Source organism: Aulonocara sp. 'chitande type north' Nkhata Bay, linkage group LG10, assembly GCF_057382095.1.
Source record: "Aulonocara sp. 'chitande type north' Nkhata Bay isolate Kocher_YH1m ecotype deep benthic linkage group LG10, A_spYH_male_GT1.1, whole genome shotgun sequence".
Classification (NCBI taxonomy): Eukaryota; Metazoa; Chordata; class Actinopteri; order Cichliformes; family Cichlidae; genus Aulonocara; species Aulonocara sp. 'chitande type north' Nkhata Bay.
The window spans coordinates 17,656,331-17,682,722 of NC_141353.1; the positions used below are offsets into that span (position 1 = coordinate 17,656,331).

Here is a 26,392-nt window from a genome sequence, read left to right on the forward strand (position 1 = left end):
AGAGGGAAGACAGCTGATGATTTGAAAACGTAATCTGACAAATGGATTAAAAAAAAAATCGGTTAAGCTCTCATTTCCGTGTTGAATTTTGGCTTCTCGCTACAGGATAATAGTAAAACTGATCGTTTCTCACTGTCACATGTTAAAGCTACAGAAAAAAGTGAGAGCGAAACATTGGGTGACAAAGTTAATGAGGTTACATTACCACCTTGGCTTTTATGTTTATGTCACTCTGCATTTTATGGTGATCCAGAAGCTTTTAATTGGCTCTCGTAGTCTTTCTCTGGGCCAACTGTCCTCTGTGTCTTGGTGACATTTCAGCCTTAGCGTGACTCACTAAGCAGCTAACTGCATGTCTTCGGGAAAGAGGGAAGAGAGAAAATGTCCCCTTGTTCGAGAACCATTAAAAAGGTATTTTCCAAGAATTATGGAGGCAATTGTGAAAGGCTAAAAGGTGTGATAATCACTAATGAAGGATAGGAACAGACTGGGTGCCATTTCAAGAGAACAAGTAATGAATCTGAATAGGACTTTTTGACCCTCCCGCACCCAATTGTCTTTTTTCTGGCAGAGAATTTGTCAGTTTAATAACATCACTGTCATTACATGCATTGGTTATTCTTGCTGCAGCTTCAGAAGAAATTGTTAGGTGCGGTGGCGCGCCATGACAAGTGTGAGCAATCCACTAATTAAATAAGAGCCACAGCTAATTGCTTAATTAATCATAGAATTTTCAAGAATTCAGCACTTTTGGAGTTTAAACAAAGACAAAAATGTAAAGACATCTCCTGGTGCTTTTAGCAAACAGTGAAAGGGATTTCCTGATAATTTTACAGCTCAAACAATTAATCAACTAGTAAAAGAAATGTTTGATGGAATGAAAGAGGTTAAAAAAAATCTAAAGGTCTCTAACAGCACTGTTTCAGAATCGCCTCCTTTAATAAAACCTATGGACAGGATTTGAATTTGAAGCTGAAAGGTATCATACATTTTTGATGGTATATATAATCAGTCTTCACTCATCCTATTTTGTGGCTTTGAACTCAAAGAAGGGATCTTTAACTAAATACCTGAGCGATATACTCTACACCAACGGTATTTTAAAAGCATCAGCAATTATCTGCAAAAATCTGACAGACAGAATATATATAGCAAATGAAACTCATTTGCATCTTTGCAGTAACCTTGTCTCAGCAGATACTGCGTGTGCGTACTAAGTTTAAATTTCAGTGATATGAGTAATTAGAAAGATGTAAGGTTTCTATACCTAATCCTTACCTTGATTTTGTCACATGGCATTCTGCATAAAATAAGCATATTTTGTATTGCCTTTTACATCCCCGAACATCTGCTTGCGTGGACTTGCGTTATATTTCAAAATTTACAGCATTTACTTAGAGAAAGGCTGAATGGCTTATACGTTCATCGCACTCTCATTAAATAAATCTAATTGCATGAACGAGTATTTCATTTTGTTCTGTCATTCATCACTCTTGAGGTTTCCACAGCCCTTTATGACCTATTCATAGTAACCTGTGTTACTCGGGTAGCTCGGTTTTATACTCAAAAGTTTGTAATTAGATTTTTCATTACTTTCTGTTTTTAAATAAAAGAGCTCATGTAATATTATTAATGCTATGTTTTTCTTCATCTCCACTTCTTAACGTCAGAACGACCTGTTTTTTAATGATCACGCACTGTTTCTATAACACAGTGAAAAGAGATGTTTTACTGCTTTGCTATTTTTTAAAGCATTATTACTTAATGCCAAGAGACAAATGGCAGTGAAGAAGCGGAAGAGAGGAAGAACTATCTGTTTTCCCTGACACTGAGTCCCTTTATCCTCCACCTCCTCTGGCGTTACTAGGAATTACTTATCCTTCCTGGTGATATTCCTGACAACGCAGCACTAAATTTTGCCTCTCTCACACATTTCCCTCCTAGTGTGTTGTGTGTGTGTGTGCGTGTGTATCTGGGACACAGGTTTATTTAAGGAAAGGCGTTGGTGGCATTTGTGTCACCTGGGGCCCTTATTCTCCCTGTGAGGGATGGTACCACTAATCACTATTAGCATTGATACAGTATGCAGATCAGGAGGTATTATAATCCTGTATTTTTTGAATGGTGTTTTGTACTCATGCCTATGAGGTTCATACTTTTCACAATTTTTACATAGCTTTGTTGGAAACCAAGTTTTCCTCTTGAAGCTTTTTTTCCCCAGTGGTGTCATATTAGTAACTGACTGACTTACTTTTTTATATTGTGTCATGAAATGCAATTATCCATATTTCAGTGCTTCCCCTGAACTCACCATAGACGTAGAGTACATATTGAGCACTGCTGGTCCCTAGGTGGTTGCTAGCTTCACAGCGGTAGGTCCCATTGTCTGTCTTGTTAAGAGACGTAAAGGTAAGCTCTCTTCCTTCTACAATCATCCTGTCCAGGTCAGGAAGTTCACTTCCATCCTTTGTCCACATCACAGGATCTGGCCTAAAAGGTAAGAGAATATGTAAGAGAAAGAAAGCATGCTGCATCTAGGTCTAATCTATAAAACACTATATGAAAGCATGATGTCAATCAATTAATGAAAATTTTTAGAGACTTACGAAGGGTTTCCTTTGGAGACACACTCCAACTTCAAGTACTGACCCTCCTGAGGGACTTCAAGGGAATGGGTGATCTCCACACGAGGAGCATCTAAGACAAACAGAGAGACGGCTGAAATTGAGGGAAGAAAATATAAAACATTGTTTTCACATTTTCTTGACATAAATGGGATACATATATATATTCCCCTGAGATGAGCTTCTCTAAGCATGCCTCAGGCAGGTGGATGGTGATGAGGAACAGGAAGAGGAATTATCCTAGACAACCAAGCCCCCACATGTGTAACTGGCTGACATCAGGAAACCCTACTGGTTGATAGAAAAGGACAGCGTAAAGGACGGTGTAGCGGCAGCACAAGAGCAGGCCTTAAGCACTAGATCCATATAACAGGAGTCTACCACAGGACCCAAGTTGCTGACTTTGCAAAGGGCCCCTGGAGACTATCCAACACATAGCACAGGGTGTAAGATCCAAGCTGGCAACAGCTTGTTGGAAGATCCAACAACAACCAAGGAACAACCACAAAGAACATCTGTGCTGCATATGGACTAAAAGTCCCCAAGTCCCAATGTCAGAGTAGAACAAAGGGGGTAAATTCCTGTGGTTCTTCTACTTCCAGACAGACAAGCTGCTGGCCAACAAACCAGGTGATAGTTGTGGCTGACAAGCAGAAGAAGACTGAAGTTCTGATAGATGTGGCAGACAACAAGATCAAGAAGAAGTAGCATGTAAAAACAGAGAAGTATCAGGAGCTGAAGGATCTGAAAGGTAAAGTCCAAAGTAGTCCCAGTGATAATAGGAGCAATGGGAGCTATAAACCCGAAACTAGAAAAGTAGCTCCAGCAGATTCCAGGAACAACATCCAAGGTAGTGGATAATGAACAGAACCCTCAAAACACAGCATTTGGATCACACACACATACAATCCCAGGGGGTGATATAAATATTATAAATATATTTGGACAATTGGACAGTACATTTTTGCCCAGACCAAGGGATACTGACTGAATAAAATACTAGTGCCTAAATGTAAAATTATAAATGCAAGATCACAGAAAATCAGCTCTGAAATAGTGCATTTACATACAATGATGGAGGCCTCATTAGTTGAAATGTTCTCTAACTGGGTTCAACAGCCATAAAAGCTCCCATTACCATGGCTATTTACAGTAGTTACTGCCTTTTATTGGTTTGAATTTTCTGTTATCCATTATGCTCATGTGTACACTTCATATATGTGTTTGAGTGCTGTACTTTGCGTCTACACTCACAGTGGACCTCCAGTACTTCAGTGGCCTGCTGTGGTGCTTGTGTGAGTGCCACGTGGTCCACTCTGCAGGTGTAGGCCACTCCATCATCATTTCTGTCCACTTGCAGCTGTAGAGAGCTCCGTACTGTAAATGTCTTCCCACTTGCATTCACCTCTTTGGCACCTTGGGAGAGAATTGCATTCTGTCACGGTTGCAGCACATTTATCTTATAAGGTGAGATAGCTACGAACCAATGTGTTACAACCACTGGCAGATTCCACCCTAGTCTTCGATTCATACAGAACACATGCCTATCATGCAAAACAATTAGTGCCTAAAATTTTAATGTACCTTCATAGTGATTTTCATTACAGGTATACCTGAAACGGGTCACATTTCACTAGTTTAAGAGCAAGGATCATTTTTCCATATGAATAGGGTGATTAACTTGTTTTTTAAACTCAACCAATGTACAGGATCAACATTGCACTGACCCGTCACATTGTTGTGATTGTCTTAGTTTTGCAATATAGGTTAAAAAAAATCCTTTGTTTTAAGAAAAAAAAAAACCTCTCTTCTACAACAATTTCAAGTGTTCTCTTTATTAATTTATAGAATAGAATACATATTTTACATATCAAATTATCCAAATTTGCATTACTGCATTTGCTGGTGACTGAATATTGAGTTATGGCTAATGCTAACAGCCAATCAATCCAATATACAAAATATGCAAACAGAGCTCTTACTAAGCACTAAGAAATGTATTATAAGAGCTGCTTGTATTTAAAGCTACAACATGCTCTAGTAATGTTACAATCATCTTACTATTCTCCAGTTACATGCTGCAAAAGATTACAATAGATTTGAAGCTACCCTATTGTAGCTCTTTTACTGTTATTGTACTGTAAGTTCACTTTGTTGCATATCTAGGCTACCTCAGTACGAATTCAACCTGGATTTTGCTGCAGGCAGTGTTAAAATGAAACGCAGCTGCCTCAACTTTAAGTTGTGGCTCTTTGAATGCATATATTTACACTGTTAACATTTCTGATTACGTGTGGCCTCACCTGTCATCTCTGCATGTGCTCCCACTCAGCTTGTACAAATCAACACTTTCATGCACTTCATATCTATCCGACCTTTTGGTCTGATTCATCTGCCTGACAACTACTTCAAAAAACATTACCAGTGGAAACCAGACAGTAATTGGCAGTAATTAAATTAGCCTGTTAGCAAAGTGTCATTATGCACAGTTCTCTTTATCAGTACAATTTGTTCTCAGAGATATCCCAGCAACACCTGCTATCCTAAGCAATCAGTTGTTGCATCTCCCTGTGACCACCAATATCCCAGACACCGCAAAGATAGTGGAAAAATCCTACAACCAGCTTAAATTTGGAATATTCCACATTCCATCATTTCTTCTCTGACACTGTAGTCTTTTGATAAACTAAATGTGTTTGATTCACAGGTTATAACCTGCCCTCAAGTTTATGACTGCCATATCAGAGCCCTTGAAATGCTATCAGTTAGTGATAAACCTTCCTCTCTAAAAGCAAAGTACCTCAAAGGCAGAGATGTCCTTCAAAGTGGAAAATGAGACTTCTGAACCACAGACTTTCCCTTTCTCTGTCAAGCTGTCCTTGAGTACCCTGACCTAGTAGATCAGTGGTTCTCTGTGAACTCTACATGACCACAGTTACATCACAGAAGTAGTAACTTCTAATGCTTCTAATTCTTCTTCCTCCTAATGTTTTTGTTACCTTTTCTAGAAACCTAAAGTTTAAGAAAATTACTACTGCGCTGAAACTTTAGCACCCTCTTAAAGGGATCTCACTTAAAACCAGAATATATCAGGAAATAGCTAGTGTTTAGAGAAATTAGACACCAGAACTGAGAGCAGATGATGACATTAGTCACAAACATTTTCTCAGAATGTTTGTGCTGCCACTGGAAAATAAGGTATATGTGTTCCTAAAAACTTGGGAGCTGTTATATATGCATTATGCAATACAAATTAGCATCCTCTTTCAGACCACATATCTCCCACTTAACTCAACAGCCTTTCACAATTCAACACCACTAGGTTGTTGTTTTTTTTGTTTTTTTTACTTACTGGCTGTCTTACTTGATGATAATTATCTAAACATATCCACCTCCAAGGAGTTATTTTAAAACCTTCTTTTTCTCAGTAAAATCTCTACAGCCAGTCGTCAACAAAAGGTGTTTGGTCTGTTTACATTATGCCAGCGGCCAGTTTTTAAAAATCATATCAAGTCGCTACATCCTACTCAGAGTTTCTTTTCAAACAAGAAAAGAATTCCCTCCTATAATGTATTCAACACTCCAGGCTTATCTCTGCATTGAGATGTTGCCCTGCTTTGTCAAAAAATATGTCCTTCTTTTTCAGTTTTTATATATATCATAAGTGTATTGTATGTACCGTACCTCTCATGCTGACCGCCTTTGTTTGTACCTCCTAAAGAGACTGTTTACGCTCCACATCTTTCTTTCCTCTGTGCTCATCTGCTCCACTTTCCAAGCCTCTCCACCCTACTGTCTCCTCTCTCTCTCAATTCTGCCAATCAACTATTCTGCTCAGCCACTTCCCCCAACTGAGGCAATGAGCCCGCCTCCCCTAGAGATGAATGACTGACAGGTCTGCAGTGTTAGCAACATCTATGCGAACAACGGGGGAGAGAGAAAATGGCTGCATTTCACAAAGAAGATACAGGAGATGACAGAGGAAAAAAATGACGGCTAAAATAAATTACATCTAACTTGTAGTATCAATAGTTTATTTTAGGAGTGCAAACATTTTCTTTCCATTTCTATTACTTATGGCAGCTCCTAATGAACTGATACTCCCTGCCTCTTTGTCAACACACGAGTCCAACCTGTCTTTCTCCTCCTTTCTGCAACACTAGAAGGTTCCTTCTAAAGAAATGCCCTTTTAAAAATTCAAACATGCTATATCTGTTTTTGCTCTTTTTGATTTTTTGGTAATTTGTAGTAAGTTCAATAATCACATCATAATTAAAAAAGGTCCTTCAGATATCTGCAAGATGGGTGGATAGGAAGAAAAAAAAAGTCAAACGTCTTTTTCTTCTTGTTCACTTGTGCTACAGTCAGCTGATTTCAGTCTGTGCGCAGAGAGGAGGAACATGGAGTGGTCTGTACCTTTTGAGGAATGGATGTACAAACATTTCTTTTATTTTTATGCCACGGGAAGACAAGAGTATGTTGGTAAAGTGCAAACTGAATCCAGGGCAAAGAATCTGCACTTTGCAAACATCTGTGTGGACAGCATGCTAACAGAAAACTGGCAAAGAACCCAGTGTGATCTTAAAGCCTGAACTTCATCAGTAAGGCAGCGATGAACAATCAGACTTGTAATAGTGGAGCCTCTATTTCTACTTATACATGTTTCAGTTACAGTAGAATTGAAGCAGAATTTGCTTTGAAGTTTCTCTGGGCTGATTTCAAGTTTGCTTTGTGTTGTTGGCTTTGTGTTCATAATTAAAGAGTAAAAGAACGATCTTGTGTATTTGTGTCAGTGTGTTGGACTGAAGTGCTTCAAAACTGCCTTAATTCTTTGTGGTATAGATTCAACGGGATGCTGGAGTCATTCCTTAGAGATTATGGTCCATATGTGCAGGAAAATCCCAGTAGATCAGGAGGTTCTGAAAAAGTCAGACCAGCCCATCTGGCACAAATAACCAAAGCACATTCAAAGTCACTTAAACCTTTTGTCCTCATTCTGATGCTTGGTTTGAACTTGTTGACCATGTCTACATGCCTAAATGCACTGAGATGCTGCTATATGATTTGCTGATTCAATATTTGTTTTAAAGAGCAGTTAAATGGGCGTAGCTAACGAAGTGGCTGGTGAGTATAATATATATTTCTATCGCTCAGCATCGCTGATTCAACAAGGTCATGGAAACATTCCTCTGAGATTTTGGTCCATATGGACATGATGGTATTTTACAGCACATTTCCAAAGAGGATAAGAAGTTACAGTGTTTTTATTTTATAAAAACAATTTTTATGTAAATCAAAAGATTGTGATGACTGAATAAACTGAAGGTATCATCTTGAATTATGCAGTCTGATTATACACACAGAAAGGCTGCTAAAGACACAAATTTAAGTACTTCAATCATTGTAATGCGCACTTGGCGATGCTCCTAATGTTCTATTTTTCACAGTAGACTTTCAGCAAGTTAGTTAGTTATCTTATAATATTACTATATCTGAGTTTTATATTGTAATTCTATTTTTGAAGTTCTTTGATTGTAAATATGCTTGCATTGAAATAAAACTGCTGGAAAGACTCAAAAAACGACTTTCTCTAGTGTATAATTTGGCCGTTTAATTTAAGAGTGTGGATTCCTTTTTTTTTGTCATGGAATTTTAAATGGTCTCTGATTGCTTGCGTGTGATTCAGGATGAGAGCACAGAAACTGACATGCTCGCTCAAAGTTTAATTTCATTAACATTATAATTCCCGAGTCTTCCGAGATCCACTTCGAGAACATAATCACAGTTGTCCAACACCAAGTAAGACTTCATCAATAAAGAGCAGCAATCAGCATGCACAAAAGTGTGTGTGTGGAAGTGTTTGGATAAGAGTTGATGTAATTGGTCCATAAATACAGTATCTTATCACATTTTAAACACAGCTGAAAAGAGCAGCTGCCATTGACGTGCCATTAAAGCTCTCGCGTGTCAATCGAAGAAGAAAGAAAAACTGTTACATGACAGACATATTATATTCAGTGGCTTGAGTAAGAAAAGTTGCAAAAGATTCAGCAATTTTTTTTTTTACATGTATATGTAATGTTAAAAAGGAAATAAAACCAGAAAGCATTTTTTAACTGACAGAAAAAATAATTCTGTAGAGGAAAAAACTGCAGTGAACACAACATCCACTGACCTGAAGGTGAAGGCGAAGCATCACTGTTAAACGTTCTTACCTAACTTCACATATGGCTATGAACTGTGGGTAGTGACTGGAAGAATAACATCTCAGATACAAGCAGCAGAAATGAGCTTCTTTTGAAAGGTGTGGGCTCATCCTTAGATATAAGGTGAGGAGCTCAGTCATTCAGAAGGGGGCTTAGCGTAGAGCTGCTGCTCCTCAGCATTAAAATGAGCCAGTTGAGGTGGTTTTGGCATGTCAGAAAGACACCCTGGAACTGACCCTGCGAGATTATTTCTTTTGCCTTGCATGGGAAAGCCTTGGTGTCCCCTCAGAAGAGCTGGAGGTGGCTGGTGGTTGGGAAAAGGGTAGCAATGGCATCTCGGATTAGATTGCTGACACCGTGACCCAAATAAGCAGTAGCAAATGGAGGGATAACTGGAAATAATGTGAAAAAATACTGTAGCAAATTTTAGCTTTTATTTAAAAATCATATTCATTTGTTATTTATTCTCATTACAAACACACTCTGTAGACCCGATATAATAAAAAAGGAGAAAAAAATGGCACTATGCTGCCATATGCACCTGTGGTACCTCTTTTCCGCAAATAGCCTGGTAGTATTTGGCTACAAATGCGGTTGTTTTGTGGGTGGGTGCTCATGGCTCTGTATCAATGGTGTGAGCCAAGACAGAGCCTCAGAGGATTAGAAATGGAAATGACAGGCGTACAATGAGAGAATCTGACCCCTTTAAGCGATTTCACAGGAGAGAGTTGAAGCCGAAGAAGAGAACATAGAGGGACCGACAAGAGAGACCGAGGAGGTCTGCTGGGGTTGTGGAGGAATCATGAGCAACAGTGCCAGACCTGACTAATCCTGGCGGCAGGGGCCCGAGGGCTGACGCAACATACCCTGAGCTGCATCCCATCTGAGAATTAAAGCAACTTGCACAAGCAAGAACAATATCAAATCTTTTACGGGTGAGAGTGAGAATAATCAAAATATATGCGAGACTAAACACTATTTTAAATTTAAATTCGCTGAAATACACAATATTACCAGAAAATATTGGCAGATTAGCACCTATGTATGCTGTTCCCTTTGCCTGCCAGATGAGCTGCATAACAATAAGGATGAGTAAACTTTAACAAGAGCAAGAATATGCAGCAAGCTCCCGCTCTAGCGAGGTGTGGAGATGATATATCGTGCTGTCCACCATCTTCTCGCTTATTCCTGCTACTGTGCAGCGTTCAGGGAGCTTGTCTGTTGGCTGTCTGTAAGCATCTTCCCCTGACTGATCTGCCTTACCAGCTAGACTCTGTGCTTAACTGACGTGTGACTACAACCGGGGGGAGCACTGTTAAATGTTAGGAGACTTCCTATCACTGCCTGGCAGACCAGTATCATAATGTCCTTTCTGACATGAAACTCCCTGAGCATTCACAGCGAAGAAGCGTGTACTGCGGATTTGTGAAGACGGTTTTTCACTCTAGAAGGAGCGGTCTGGTCAGTCTCAGTGTCTTGACATTTAAAAAAAATGGACAGGTGCTCCACCTTTAGGACGTGGCTTTTAATGGGCACAGACAGTGGGCGTAGCAATATGATCTCTTCTTCTGTGCGCAAGTCTAAATCTGTTAACCTCAAACTCACAGGATGAGTCGGATATACCTTTTGCACTTACGCCCTTTATTCTTAACATATTGTTTTTCAAAGCTTTGAAAAAAAAAACTCATTTTTTTTTCAAACTCATTGTAAAAGTAACAAAAAAGGTGGAACATCTTGTTTGTCCATTTGAGTCCTGTATCTTAATGCTGATTAATATAGAAACAGATTTCCACAGATCATATGTCAGATGTGCGTGTTTGCAAGTACTTTGTTGTGCACATGTAACAGGATAGAGAGGGTAAAGAGGTATTTTTGTGTGTGCATCTAACGCATCTTTTATTCATGTCACCGTGACTTGCAGGAGCCATCTTGAAATTACATCTTTAATGGTCATTGATCCGCAGCACCCCGGGGAGCTGGATAGTATAAATGTAGTCCCAACGCAGACTTTTTTATGTATTGTGCAAAGCTGTCTAACACTGCCCAAGCAGCTGAAAAGTGTATTTTTTTCTTTTAACTGCAAAACTTCTTTAAATTTTTGAACTTGATTCATAGTGGGATGTTCACAGTGTTCACATTTTTTCCTCTTTCCCTTCACCTCTTCAACCCCATTCGAATGTTCGAATAGTGAGTAGCACCAAATTCTGGCCAATTAACCATAAATGAATACAGTCAGTAGTATTTGAGTGATAGTGTAGCAAAATGTGAGGTCACAATGACCTTAAATAGTGTTCAGACCTTGTCCTTCACTAACAAGTTTGACAACTGAATAGGGATGCGACTGCAAACGAATTTGAATCAAATCTCTGTGTTTTTTTCCCCTTAAGCCCCCTTGGAATAGAGCTATTGCGTTACATGATGGAGCAATAACCTCTACAGTTTAGGTCAGAGAGTATGATAATGCTAGTCTGATAGAGAACATCCCCACCCTTATTTGAAATAAATATTCATTTCATCTCTGCCTTGCTTGGTCTCCACACAGCTCCCCCTGGTTCAGCGGTGTGTAAACAACTTCTACATGTGGTGATATTGGAAGAGGTCTCTCTGGGTTATGGTGTGTAACTGAGATAGAAATATATCATTACTGGGTGGGGACTGAGGGGATCTGAGGGACAAAGAGACTGAGAAATAAGAATATTGGATTCTGTTCCACACACACAAGCTTATGTCCTTACATGCACGCTGTCTGCTCCATCTGTCTGTTTTGCTCATGCAGGCGCGCACGTATACAAAGATGTACACACCCACATTTAGCATAGGGTGTCTGTTAACTGCATGCGAATGGGTGATGGACTGCTCCAGTGGCTCTGCCAGTAATATAATCTTCTCTATTCCCCCAGATCCCACACCAATATGTCACAATTGTCATTTATTCCCAGCATGGTCGCTCACAATCAGATGGCTTTTCACATTGAACACACCCTGATCCTGTCAGGATGATGAACACTTGAAGTGCACTCCAATCCACCTACACGTGCATAGATACATCGTGTATTAACACATGCTGTTTTGTATTTGCTTGCTTTTAGGTGCTTTTTTTCTTTTTAGTCTGTTATTTTGGAGGACATCCCAGACCACCAGCCATCAGACGCATACTATTGGTTTCATTTCATTTTAACCATTTAAATGCAACACGGTTTCTTTATATATATATAAAAGGAAATAAATATATTGTAATGTTTTGTGAATGGCAGCAGCCTTTCAGTGTCTTATATAACAAGGTGTCATATATAACAAGTTAGACCGACTGGGTCCATTCACACCTTCTTATTTGTACAAGAAATGGTCCAGTTAGTGGCAGACATGCTTTAGTGATTGACAAAGCAGAACTAAATATGTAAATGTGCCTGTGTCAATCATATTGTTGAGCGCTGGCTTTTCCCTGAACCAAACATGTCCTGAATATGTCTGATAAATAAATTGCAGAAAGCAACTACACTGCAGGCATCTAATTAAAAAACCGAAAACAAAAAAAGACAACCATGCTGTTTAAACTAAAAAGTTTAACTTGGAACACTTTTTATGTTATCTTTACAAAACATAACATTTTCAAAACATTGAAATCTGTCAGCTTTTTATGAAACAGTTCTTTATGGACCGACACGTACTTGTCAAGGAAGACAGATTATTATAAGGGATCCATGTTTTTTCCCCTTTGAGACCAGCACTCTTCAAAGTTTTCTATTTACTATTCATGAATTTGTTTGGTTAGAGGTGACTTTTTCAGGTGTTGGTAAATCGCTTTGCTCAGATCCAGTGTGCGAGATTAACAAAGCTCGTTTTAGGAGAGACCTCGTTCTGAGCATTTCCGAACAAAAGTGATGACACAGATTCAATCTCATCATCAAAGTAATTAAAATGAAAGATAAACATGATATCTGCTTAAAACTGTGTAGAAAACCAGCATTGATTTAGTCTTATCTGAGAGCATGTCTGCACCATAGAAAATCCTAAAGCCAGATAGCAGTCTGAGCTGTCTGGACTTAAACACGGGTGGAAAGGGTGTAGCGGCAGAAACTCAGGGAGCTTTTCAGTAAATTCAGCGTAGGCCAAACATCCTTTGGGATTGAAATTCTTGACGAGTCCAACTGCGGGTCTGACAACAAATTTCTAATCTGACATTTATATTTTGTCTCAAGGTTCTGCTTTATAAACGGCGGCTCCGAGGCACATTTTAGAAACAACTACATCAAACAATATATTGTTATACAGTTATTAAAGCATTGAAATAAAGACAGCGGTTGCCCATGTTCAGCAGCAAATTATAGCATCTGACCTTAATGAGAGAGCATATCCTCTTGAGATTTTCTCTACTTTAAGCCACAGAGGATATCACTGACTACCTGTTTCTGTGGTAAATTAAAAGAACATAATGTCCTGGCTACCAGTGCCTTACAGGGAGCTCTTCTCTCAGTAGTTGGCCACTGGGAGTAGCAATAATCACCCGTAGAGACACAATAAGCCTGCAAGGAAAAAATACTCAGCCTGCTAATTAGTTTGTAATCTGTTATATGCTATATGCTTGTTCTTTGGAAGGGGAACAAAAGAAATACTAAGTGTAGTGGGTAAAATTACAAAAGAGTAAAAAGAAAAAACCCAACAACAACATTAATTGAAAGAATGTGATTTTACTTTAAATGTTTATGTTAAATATTATAATAATTAAAGAAGTTAGCATGCTCTGCACTTTACCAGGTGATTTATAAGGTGTCTCAGCAGAAGCAGAAGCATCTATTGATAAAGTAATTTTAAAAAACACACATAAAGAAAAAACATCCCATTTAGTTACAAGAAGAAATATGTGCCAGAGACATGACAGACATAACTAATTTAGTCTGCGACAGCCGAAATAAAAGTATTAAAATGCCGAGTTAATAAGACAAAAAATTATCTTTGCATTGGCAAAAAACCATTTTATGTGCTTTATTAATCCTTTGTATTAGGAGGGAAATTAATGTTGGGGAGTTTCTGTCTCGCGCATCCCAAATCCTTCTCATAAAGCCTATTCTGCTACATTTAATTGGGTATTCAGAATGTGTAACACCTGCCTGCTTGTTATTCTTATTAGGTTTCAGTGATCTGTTGGGTTATACAAAGATTTTGACAGCGTCTTCCTAGAAATTTGCATTGTTTTCTGGCAGTTAAAAAGTCAATGTGTGATTTTCAATCCAATTCAGCAGTCATTTAAATTAGAAAAAAGGCAATTTGCATTTTGATATCTGACTTTAATCTGCCTTCTGAATCAACAGAGAAACCTTTGTAAGAGTTCTTCAGCTGTGATGATCTGTGACAGTCTGTCCAACTGGGTTATATACTTTACTTGATACACAACTGCATCTGTTCCTCCTCTCCCTGAAAAACTTTATTTCATCATTTCATGTCCAAATCTCTTTTATCAGTTTTCTCTCTCCTCTCCCCTCCTTCCTTCTCTCTCCCACTCTCGCTGTCTCGTTCAATTACAAAGCGGACGGTTCATCAAGTAGAACAGAGCGGGAGCAGGGTGGAAATGAGGTATGTAGTCCAGTCAGTGAGATTTAGAACAGCCCTCTAATAACAAGGGAGGTTAATGTATTGGTCTCAGGCCAGAGGACACATGCTGAATCTGCTCTATTAGAAACAACTTGTTCGGAACAAGAATACACTGTAGAGACATCCAAAGCGGCAGTTTTATGGCAATAGTTTTATGAAAAAGAAAATACCAATTTTAAATCCATTGTGAAATACAAATGAGTACTTTCTGCCACATTTCTGCTCCGTTTGTTTATCACAAAGCACAATCACGAGCCATTGTGAAATGTGATAGCCAATATTTTTTGTATCTGACAACACAGCGAGACGGCTTTCCAAAGAGATCACTGTGGGGCTAACTGGGGAGTATTAAAATATCAGTAAATCAGCAGATACCAATTACAGAAAGTGATGCTATTAGAGCACAGCTAATAGGTACGGAATACAAAGAAAGTAACAAAATAGTTTCATTTATAAAAAAGTAACATTTTGTTTTACTTTAATTTACAGAGAACAGCCTAAATTTTAGATTTTATAAAATAAGTTGATCATGTTTTAAAATAACAGAATCTTTGAACAAAAGCGAATGAATCATCAGCCTGTTTTTGGTGACTACAAAAGCAAACGTGCTTTTTTTTATTCACCAACTCTGATTGGCATTTTTAGAATTGCTTGCATGATGGCATGTTTTCTAGCCACAGTACCCATAGATGTGATGCACGTGTAAACGCAGGTATGACGTTACACACCTTTGACCTCCTTTTCATTCCTGAACCAGCGCAGGTCAGCGGCGGGCTTGCTGCCCTGGGTGATGCAGGTCAGAGTGATGTGGTCTCCCTCCATGGCGGGCTTTGTCAGGCCATCGATCTCTGGCTTCTCTGGCACACCTGAAGGATGGAAAACGGAGATCACAGCGATGGCAGAACTAATTCATGCGCAGCAGGGTGTCATTATACAACAATAATATTAGTATGCCTTATTGGAAATCACCCGCCCCCCTAGCTTTCCCACCTGCAGGGAGATTAGAGAGCAGACTACAGAGATTCACCAAGCAGCGACATGCTCGACGGTACATCACAGAAGATTCGTGCTGGCACATGGGTGGGTGGATTTTTTTTTTCTAACCACTGGGTCATTCCCTGCTTCACTGCTAGGTCAAACCAAATTATAAGAGACATAATTTTTCACCATTAGTTTTGTTTCTTTGGTTTTTCCAGGTCATAAAACACTGACTCTGCTGCAAAACAAATACAATGAGGCAGAGAGGAATTTTGTTTTTGATGCTCACAGAATTAGAAAATACATAAAAACACATCAATGTGCAATCAAAGAACAATTCCACAGTTTTTCCTGTGGTTTTTATTCACTACTACACTTCCCTTGAAAACATAAAACCCCAAATATCATCACATCAATCAAAGGAAAAACTGTAGGCTGACAAATAGTATGCTTTGTATGTCTGTGTGTGACAAGGCTGTGACCGCAGACAAGGCCATTACTATTTACAGAAAATGTTAATCACTGGCCTTTCCCATAATGAGTGTTTTAAATGTGTGGTGTCTGCCCTTCCACTGTCAATGAGCAATAAGTCTGCCTCTGGCTGAGTGACTGAAAGTTCTGTCAGTCAATGCCATTGACTGACTCTTGCCTTGTCCGTCTCACCGCCTCCTGTAAGGTTTATTGCCACAGTTTAAAGGTCCTCCTGTTTTATGTTTCCCATTTGTTTGAAGGCGCAAACTGCATACGTAATCCCAACAACAGCCGCTGCTCGGCAGAGGCACAATTTAGCGATAAGCATGTGTTAATATTATACATGTGATTTTTAATGCGCCGTTTTTTTTTTTTTTTAATGCAAATTGCTTAGTTTTGAAGTATCTAAAGTAAGAGTGCCACAACAGCTAAGAACGGTGGTGTGCGAATAAGTGCGTGTGGGTTGACTCAGAAAAGTATTTGATGGATTTTCCTCCAGACTGAATAAAAGCAGATCAAGTGCATTGTTCATCGTGTACAGTCACGTTCCCCTTGGGTGGCTATAGGCTGTACAGCTTTACACCCTCTCTCTATAAAGCTGAGTTTTGAACACGCAGAAAAGAGCTCAATTTCTGATACATGGAAAATAGGGAAATTGGATTTCACTGTTTCCACAAATTTCTGTGGTGGTGTGTGATTACAGTGCTTACTATGCTGATCAACACATAAATATATATGCATTTCCTTTAAGCGTTTGAGAATTAAGGTCGATCATAAGGTATTTAGAGCTAAAGGTAATATCCTTTACTGATAACATTTGCATACACTTTCAATTACTGATCGAATACTAAGCACATCAAGTCATGCATCAGCATTAGCCGTATTAGCGGCAATGCTAGCAGCTAACGATGCATCCCATAGTTAAGCTCCAGAAATAGTCTGTTGGTAAACCTGCTACTTTGATGACTCAGACTTAAGAAAGATTACCAGGCATTAATGTGCCAGTATTGATGGCCCTTGGTGGATGAATTCCTGATTATTCTGAGCTCTTACTTTTACTTTACCTTCAGGAGTTTCACATTTTTTAGAGAAATGTCTCAACTACTATAGGATGGATTGCTATGAAATTTATTACAGACATTTATTTTACCTGTAGGCTGAACTCTATCTCAAAATATCTGTAACATCTAGAGTGCCATCAGGTAAAAGGTTGAACACTACTATCCTTGATGACATTCTCATCAGCTTTACACACTGGCAACAGATGAGCACATATTTTTGTTCCAGCACCAAATCATTTGAATGCGAAGCTTGCATATTTGTAGTATTACAGTTTTTTTTTCCAAAATCGTTTTCAGTGTTTTCTTTTATTCGTCCCCAGTGCTTATGGTCCCAAAGCAGTGGCAGATAAACCAGGCCATCCCCAGACTATTTGGTGTGTTTATTAAATCACCCTCTCTGTTTTCTAGCTTGCACCATTAACTATTGTTCAAAACTGCAAAATGATTTTCTCCATATTCTTATTGAGCAGTAGCCTTTAATGTCTAATTCTCAGAATGCTTGTTAACACAGAGAGCCAGCTAATGATCCTGGAGTGCACAAGCACATCTATTAAGATTAGCAAAAACTAATTGGCAAGATAATAAGCCCAGTGGCAAGAAATGAGACAATGTTTGTGTGAGGCCATGATCACAACACAAACACTGCTAAGGGGAGGGAGGTACTAACAGTGTACACTATTTTTTATCTGCATTTGCAGGCATAAGCAACAGGCTATTTCTAACAACATAGCATCACAGCAAACCAATAAGCTCAAAAAAGAAAAGCAAGGCTCCAGTAAGGCTGCAAAATCTAGCTATGCTGTATTACTAGTAATTCCGAATCTTCTAAAATCAACAAATTCACAAAATAATGACATAGATATTGCTATACTCGACAATTTCACTATTTTCTTTTTGTGAATTATAATAATTATATATGTTTATATAAAGATTTCAAATGGGGAGTCAGATTTGCAAATTATTTCCAAACGATTATTACTGGATTTGAAAAGCTCCTGAGACTCCGTGAAAAAGAAAGTCAAGTTGGAGCATTTTGTATCTTCAGCAACCTCACGAGCGGAAATGGATATACAGCCACTCAAGACATCTGAGTAAGGTATGCAATTTCTTTTTTGCTTTCTTTCGTCTTTTTCTCACTAATCGACAATTTCTGCTTGAGGTAAAAGGAAACCTAAAGGGTATGTGTTGCATTTGGAAGCTGTTTTTTTTTATTTTTTAAAACACCGTTCAGAGTTTAAAAAAAGTATATATATTATTTTTTAGCCATGGCAAATGAGAGAGAGAGGAAAAACATGTACTTAGATCACTTTACTACAGATTTTACACACATTATAGCTGCTATAACGTCCATCTATGAAATTTTCCTTTGAGGTGGAGTTTTTGCTTTTGCTTTGGATCTTGTACTCACCCAGAACAGTCAGGTAAGCTTTGGCCGTTCTGACAGGCATGGTGAAGAGAGAACAGGTGTACATGCCTTCATCAGACAGCGTGACATCACTGATGCTGATGGTCAACTCTGATGATGTTGCACGCACAAGCTCGATTCTGTTGTCCCTTAGAGCTGGAAACACAGATAACCAGAGGCAGATAGTTAGAAAAATGTTCAAATAACTGTAAACTAGCAGCTGTGGGAGAAACTTGTGGACTTCTACAGTGCGGTGACAGGTACAGGGTTTAAGGCTGTAATATTTGAACGGTGGTTCTTATAATGCATCAGTGTTGATGTCCATATAGGGAATAAACTGCATCCACAGATAGAGAGAAAGAGAGTTTAAAAAGCACGCAGAGAGAGAGATTAACCAATCTAGAATCATCTCATGTGGAAAAAAAACAAACAAGAAAAAATATTTGCCTGTTATTTGGTTCTAAACATTTTCTTTGTTCTGAAAAAAACGACAGCAGAAGCCCTAAAGTTTCGACATCTGCTCTCGGTATTAATTAATGCATATCCTAGATGAACTTCTCTGTAAAATCATCTATCAGTACCAATGAAATTGATTTTCTTCCATTAGTTTTAAAAATGAATGCATCAGCAAACCACCGCATTAAACTATACCACACAGCCTTCACTGCTGTAAACCACTGCAGACATTTACTTATATGAAAATGTAATCTTCCAAAAGACATAACTGAATGCAGTGGGGATCAATATTGCAATAAAAGGCAGAGAGTGAGGCTTAATGAGAATTTGGCAAGATGTGCAAGTAGAAATAGATTTGCTGTGATTGAATGGCGAGTTTAAAGATACAAGAGGGCTCTTCAAACTAGACTTCACGTCTATGATAGGACGGGAGCGTGCGCTAAAATAAAAAAAATTTAATAAAATTCGTCGACACCTTGGAAATAGCAGTCGAAAAACTACACACTAATTTGCAATTAGAAAAAAAGGCTGTGTGAACTATAAAGTGTGCAGAAATTTCTTTCCTGCTGTTTCTGTGGCCTTGGCTGTCGGGAAGATTTAGTCAAGCCTTCCTTTTGCTAGTATAATGCCTTTCTACAAACCTTATTTAATATGAGCAGCCAAGGCTACTTTGCTTTTAATCTCCATGAAAGTGACTCAGAACTCCCCTTGTTCAAGTACAGTGTGTGCGCATGTGTGACTTAGTATGGTTGGATTAAAGGAAAGAACAGAAAGATAGCATGACTATTTCTGTACAGATGTTTACATTTTCTTTCATGTCAGCTTTTGAAAGCGTATTTGTATCTTATGAGTAATACATAATTAGATATTTTTAATAGGCACCTTAATAAGGCTAAGATATAGATCAGGCCTCATTTCAAATTCTTTGAAAGAAGCCGGCGCTCTCTTTGTATTTAACTGGTTCAGCTGGCGTCTTATTGCACAGCTGGGATAGTTGCACTCTTTACAGTTCATCAATATGTTACTCTTTTTGCTGATGGGCATCCAAGCATGAAAACATGAGATGTAAGAAATAATTGTACTGCCTCACACTACTGGCCCAGTAGACAACGGTACTGGGGTTATTGTAAATCTGAATTGAAAAGATTTCATGTAGAACCAAAATGAACCTGGACCAAACAATTCTTCTGGGAATTTTCAGAATACGTGTAACAAAGAACAGAGGAACTGGGCCAGATAATTGCTCATAACTTTGGAAAGTCTAATGATAATAATCTATGTGTTGCAAAACATTTTTTTCAAACCGTACACTATTATAATTTTGGGGATTTACGTGTAGTTTTTCCCGTGACAGTACTCGTGAAAAATTTGCTCATCTTCTATTCTCATTAAAACTTTGTGAAGCAGAAGGCATTCAGTGTTGCACAGGTAATAATCTATACGTAGTGGAAACTGTACCTTCATAAATGTCAGACAGTGGCACATTTCTAGCCTTTCTAGGTGCATTATTTTGGAAGCTTCTATGTGTGCATGCTGTGATCACAGAGCTGAAAAATAAAGAGAAATGTCAGTGAGCAATGCTGTGTCATTTGGTCTGCAAAGACATGAAGGATTTGCTTTGTGGGTTCCAGGCTAAACATCTACCGTCGATGGCGAAAGTGTTGTAATCGGTTTGGCTAAACAACAGCTGCTCTGTCTCATTTATTATTGCATTTGTTCTGTCCTTTCCCGTTCTTCACAACACCGGTTATCGCTACACGTTGTGTACAGAGCCTGAGCAGACATGACAAGTTGATATGAGCACATGACATATCTGTAGGCTCCAGTGTAGTGACAGTACACTGCTGTTTCTGTGAGTGTCTGTATGAGTTCACATGCCCGTTAATGCAAGACCACAGAATTAGTTTCAGTCTAATACGCTGCCAGTTCAGCTGATGGTTAAAGCTCTCCTGAACAGATAGGATTCCTGTCGCGTGTCATCAAACTACACAAACAAATGCATAGACTTTGTCCCAACAAATAAAATAAGGTAAATATGGATTAAATCCCGACAAAAACTGCTCTTTGTCTCTGTTTATCTATCTTTCTGTCAGTCTCTCAGTTTCTCTCTTTCCACCCACCCTAAGACCTCATTCTGTCTACTCAGGCAGCTCCACTAACCTGTGAATGTGTAAAAGTTAAACAACGCTTCAGTTCAACTGTTGCCTTATTTGCTTTGGGCAAGGAAGTACGAGCAGGCAAATGTCAGGAAATACATTTACTGTAGCTGGCTCGCTTGCTGTCGCGATACAACTCTACCTTCATCCTGTCCTCTCTTCGAAATCCCACTCTAAGATTTGATTTGAGAGAGAATGAGGGGCATGAGGAGTTCATTGGAAAGCATCTAGACTTTTCTGATTTGCTGGTTTACTTAAGCAAAGTAATGAGAATGATTTGACTTGCTGTGATGACATTACATTTATAATAAATGTGATTAATTGTAAAGTGACTCAGCTGTAACAAAACGTGATTGAATCAGTGGGAAAATCCTGTCAATCACCTCCTGATAAAGGAATGGAGAAAAACGATTAAATACTCCTCAAATACTGAATTTATATGATTCTTATTATTCAATACATAATCTGGATTTTGTAATCCAGTCATGTGTTCCTCCAGTAGTTTCCTCCAGTAGTTACAGGCAAAGATCAGGATAGATTCGATGCCAAAAAGCAGGATCATCCTGAGCCCCCTGGAAGGAGGGGATTCAGGCTGGGTTTTGAAACATGAAAGCTGTTATATATAGCCATGAAATCACAACATAGCTGTTAAGGATACTGCTAACAGTAAAAATACCCTTAGATTTCAGTCCCACTTCCATAATCAGACCAATTGATCAGCAAGTTACAAATAAAGTCTGTCTTATCTAGAAATGTAGTAAGGTGTATATGTTTTTGGACAATGATTCCATTAATTTTTGTAATTTTAGCATTGTACACCAATACAATGGACTGTAAATCAAATAATCAACGTGTGACATAAAGATTTTCATATTTAATCAAGGGGAGTTTAACAAAAGTTTAAAGAATAAAATAATTAAAGTTTAAATTAATTTAAAGTAATTAAAGTTTACAAAAAGGTTGTAAACAAAACTAAATTCACTGTTTAAGAATTAAAGCCACTTTTATACCAGTGCCCAAAAACAATTAATCAAAAGAGACATCTAACTGGCAAATCATTGTCATGGTCAGGCCTGTTCTTAGGTAATTTTTTTTTACTTGTACTCTCAATATGAGGTCCAAACACATGTTTATGTAAATGAGAGAGGCTGTCATTAGGCTGAAAATCCAAAACAAAGAGATCAATAATCAGGTACATTTTAAGAAGAAGAAGAAGAAGAAGAAGAAGGATTGTGCAGGCTGATCAGCAACACTAAACATCCTGAAAGACAGCAGAAGACAGCTACAATGAATCATTGCACAGTTTCCAAAACCCACTCATATGATCTAACTAAGTTAAGAACGATCTCAGGCTGAGGTAGCCACATCATTGTCTACAATCCAGTGATGCTTTCACGCGGAGGATTTACAGCAAAAGAAAAATCACTGGTAACGCACATGAACAGAATGGCCAGATTTGAATTTTCCTAAACAAAACAGTTCTAAAAAGATTAGGACAGAAGAAACGAAAATTAACTTGTAGCGGGATGACGGCATATCACCTCATCTGTCAAACACGGTGAAGGCAATGTTATGGCATGAACATGTATGGCTGTAAGTGGAAGTGTTACAGTGTCACTAGTGTTTTGACTGCTGACAGATGAAACAGGATGCATTTGGAGGTTTACAGAGGGCTATACTCTCTGCTCAGATTCAGCCAAATACTCCAAAACTTCACTATCCATTATACACTTTACCATGCACAGCCATAATAACCTAAACCTTTGAGAAACCAAAAAGTTTCTCAAAGAATAGAAATGGAATATTCCTCAAAGACCAAGTCATCTGATCTCAGCCCAACAGAGCATGCTTTTCAGTTATTGAAGAAAAAAAAAATACACGCAGGCAGCATTAAAGGCCTGTAAGTGAATTTGAGGAAACAACATTTGTTGACGTCCATGGGTTCTGGACTTCAAGTTTTCACTGGTTGCAAAGTGTTAAACACAAACCATTTAAAATAATTTAAAATGATGTTAGTTTGTCCAATGACCTCCTGAAAAGGCTGTTTATAACAACGACTTTAATTCATAAAGAGTTAATACTTTTAGTACTATCTGAATTAAGACTAAAATGTTGTGCTATTGTCCAAATGCTTACCTAAATACCTAACTGGGAAGGATTAGAGTTACAGGGGTCGCAGAAGGCAAATGACAATCAAAGGACAAAGGCAGTGAAACTGGCTTCTGGAGAAATGTTTTCACTGTTTCTATCAGTGTAGTTTGAGGCACCCTTCCCTTCAGCTAACCTGCACATTTGGGAATTGAGACATGCTCTGTGGATACAAAAGCATCTTGGCCCACACCTTTGTCAGGTTGCAATATGTCATTTACCCAAGAGAGACGGTCCTCCTGGATCTGGCACATATCTCTGAGCAGGAGATGTGTATGAAACTGCAAACCCATTGGGACATCAGCACCATCCACCCAGCTGATCAGGGCAGGGGAGAAGCTATTTAGCTCTAGGAAGACCAAGAGCAAGATCTCTCAGAGGGCAGAGCTGGGAGAAGAGCGCTGACTGGGTTAGGGTAAGCAGGAGAGGCCAGAAGCTCATGTGACCACATCATTACAACATCAACTTCTGGCTCGCCAGATGGAGACGGATACAATTAAGGGATGAAACACCCAATGAATGTAGCTTATATTTTTTAACATTTGGATTTTCTTTAGGGTTCAAATTTTATATACTAATTATACATGATTTATACAACATAAAAGCAGTGCACAGGACATACATTTTTCCACAGCATGTAGAACAAACAGTCGACCACTAGTCTTTCACATGAAAGCTTGTATATTGACAGAGAGAGTGGAGAAGAGGAATGCATCCTTTGCTATTTGTCTGCGAAGGTGCTGCAGCTGCATGCCATCCATTATAGACCATTAGTGCCGACAGCCCTGAATGTGTTCGTGGAGGACGGTGTTGTTGTCAACATCAAAGAGTGGCAGATTTGTATTCCACAATAACTACTGACGGAATACAACCACATTTGTTTTTTGATCACTGAGCCCAAGTTTGTGATTCTCTCTACATCCAATTACAACCGCTGATGGCCTCAGGCTGAGAACAGCATCCATGCTGAGGTTCCCATGAATGCAGCCGTGACGTCAGATAACAGTAAACGGCCGTAACACCAAAGCTCCAAGATTCTGAGAAGAAAAGCGCAGAGTGCAGAAATGGAAAGCTAAGACAAAGCAAAGCTTGCACAGACAGAAGGTGCAAGATGCTTTATTCATTTTTATTATGGGTGGGAAACTGTGTATGGAGGCACACATGCTCTGTTTGTTCTGTGCAATTTTAATTTTTGATCCTTAATAAAAGATTCAATTAAAATAGTGCATCTTCAGTAGTTCACACAGACATCTACCACCTTTGGTCAACATTTTAATATAAACAGGTGGAGCAGCGGTGTTTACGCCTCTTCCTCTTAGGCTCTAATCTGTTAACATGTGTTGGGAAGCCTTTATTGCACTTATTGACATTATCTTTACATTTCACCATTAAAGCTCAAAACATAAGGTATGATCTGCCTGTCATGGACATTTTTCACCTCCTGGTTTTGCTATGAAACTGACTTTAATAATTAGTTAAGAACACAGATAATAGCAATGGCACTATACATGTTAAGTATCCAAATCTGACTATGGCACAGTCCGACCAGTGTCTTACCCAAACCTGCATTATAGTCAGCATTCACCTTTAAAAATGTGATACCACAGTGAAACTAAAAGGTATCTATTTAATCACTTTTCCTTTGTTCCCACAGAGAACAGAAGGCTTGAGTATTCAAAGCTCTGTCCAGCTCCACCAGGGTAACCCTACAGTAAGTTTGTTACCACACACAGCTGATGGCTTTGTGCTCCATCAATATGTTAGGTGAGCCTCACTAAAATTGCAAATATCACAGTAGATGACCACAGCATGCCAGCAAATTGTTTATATATGGTGACATGCACAGTGTGTGTGCAACTGGAGTCCAGCACATATCAAATTAGACTGCATACATACTGTAGCAGTTTTCCTGTGTTGCTTTGCGGAACCATTAAAAATGGCAGGAAAGGAAACGTGTATGTGAATGGATGGTAATTACATTTTTTTTTGTTTTACACTAGACACGTGTTTATTGTATGGACATACAGAGTCCATATAATAGCCAGGACTTTCAAACTACTCACTTTTAACCTGTCATGTTTGCACATTTTACTGCTTCCTTATATTTTTTCTTCGCCTCTCTTCTGCCCTTTTCTTTCCCTCTTTCCACTGACCCCCTCCTTCCTTCTACCTCCCTGTCCCTTCATCTATCCAGGGACAGTATGTATTAGTATGGAACCTTGGCAGGTGTTTGTTCATTCAAGTGACACAGTTTTATAATGAGAAAAGTGCAAATTTCAGAATATACATTCAGCCGCCTGTGTCTGGATGTGACTGTTCTCTTTTCCTTGTCAACAACCCATCTGGGGACTTGAATTTGTCTGTGCGAATGTGTGTGTGTGAGGGACTGATAGGGAAAAGCAAACAGAATGCAATGCCTATTGAATTGCTTAATGTATATTCTCTATCTCAGGCATTCCTCAGCCTCCATTACCCGTTATAGCTTTCGGTGGAATACTGGCTTTTTAAAATGTAAAATGTGCCATACTCTATAGAGTAATTGGCTTGTGGAGATTTTTCCTGTGACAGAAATGATTTTCTTTCATCAGTCTCTACCTGCCATGTCGAGTTCAGTGGGACACCCTCGCCAGCCCTACTTCATTAAGTCCTTGTGAGAAGTGGGTCAACGAGGAGACAGCTCTTGCCCATAAACTCTACTGTATTTTGCAGAGGAATACATTTTCCCCAGCAGCTCGAGAGCGGGGTGTCTATAAGGTGCTACATATTTTTACAGCTATCCTTCAAAATGACTTTGCAAAGCATTTAAAAGAAAGTGGAAAAGGTCTGCAGTGTTGTATCCTTGTTTTTATAGTGTTAAAGGTTCCCTGCAAACAACTCTTAATTTTAGGCTGCAGTTTAAAAAATGGATTTCTTTTTCTAAAAAAGAAACGAGAGAGAGAGAAATTATTTCCTATTCCCAATTCTGCACTCCAGAACTTTCTCCTTAAAGACAGAAAGAATAAGCCTGACACTATAAGTGTGAGGTAATTATTCCCATTTGCCTCCAGTATCCTTCTCTACACCCTGTGAATGATAAGTGGCTCTACTAATAAAGACAGTAATAACTGGATCTGTTGCCTCATTTGACAGTGCACTGTCTTTCTCACCTCAGCCTGTTTTACATCAGAACGAGCAGAAATGACATTTGTCTGACACCAGTTTCTCCAATCCACAGTGACAACTATACAGAACTTTTAATTACAATACCTGCATGCACGTCTAAGTGCACTGCAAACAAAAGCAGGGTTTTTCCCCCCTT

The 26,392-nt window shown here is 38.8% G+C and overlaps 1 protein-coding gene across 4 annotated transcripts in view; it reads right to left on the minus strand.

Moving 5' to 3' along the window:
- Window positions 1-26,392, minus strand: part of cadm2a (cell adhesion molecule 2a) — a 212,279-nt gene that overhangs the window by 22,591 nt on the left and 163,296 nt on the right. For all 4 annotated transcript variants that reach the window (XM_086308769.1, XM_086308768.1, XM_086308770.1 and 1 more), the window contains 5 exons: window positions 18,338-18,490; window positions 15,148-15,285; window positions 3,879-4,040; window positions 2,607-2,697; window positions 2,312-2,490 (listed from right to left, as the gene is read on the minus strand). In XM_086308769.1, the coding sequence (XP_086164895.1) occupies window positions 2,312-2,490; window positions 2,607-2,697; window positions 3,879-4,040; window positions 15,148-15,285; window positions 18,338-18,490 (723 nt within the window). The remainder of the gene's footprint in view (window positions 1-2,311; window positions 2,491-2,606; window positions 2,698-3,878; window positions 4,041-15,147; window positions 15,286-18,337; window positions 18,491-26,392) is intronic.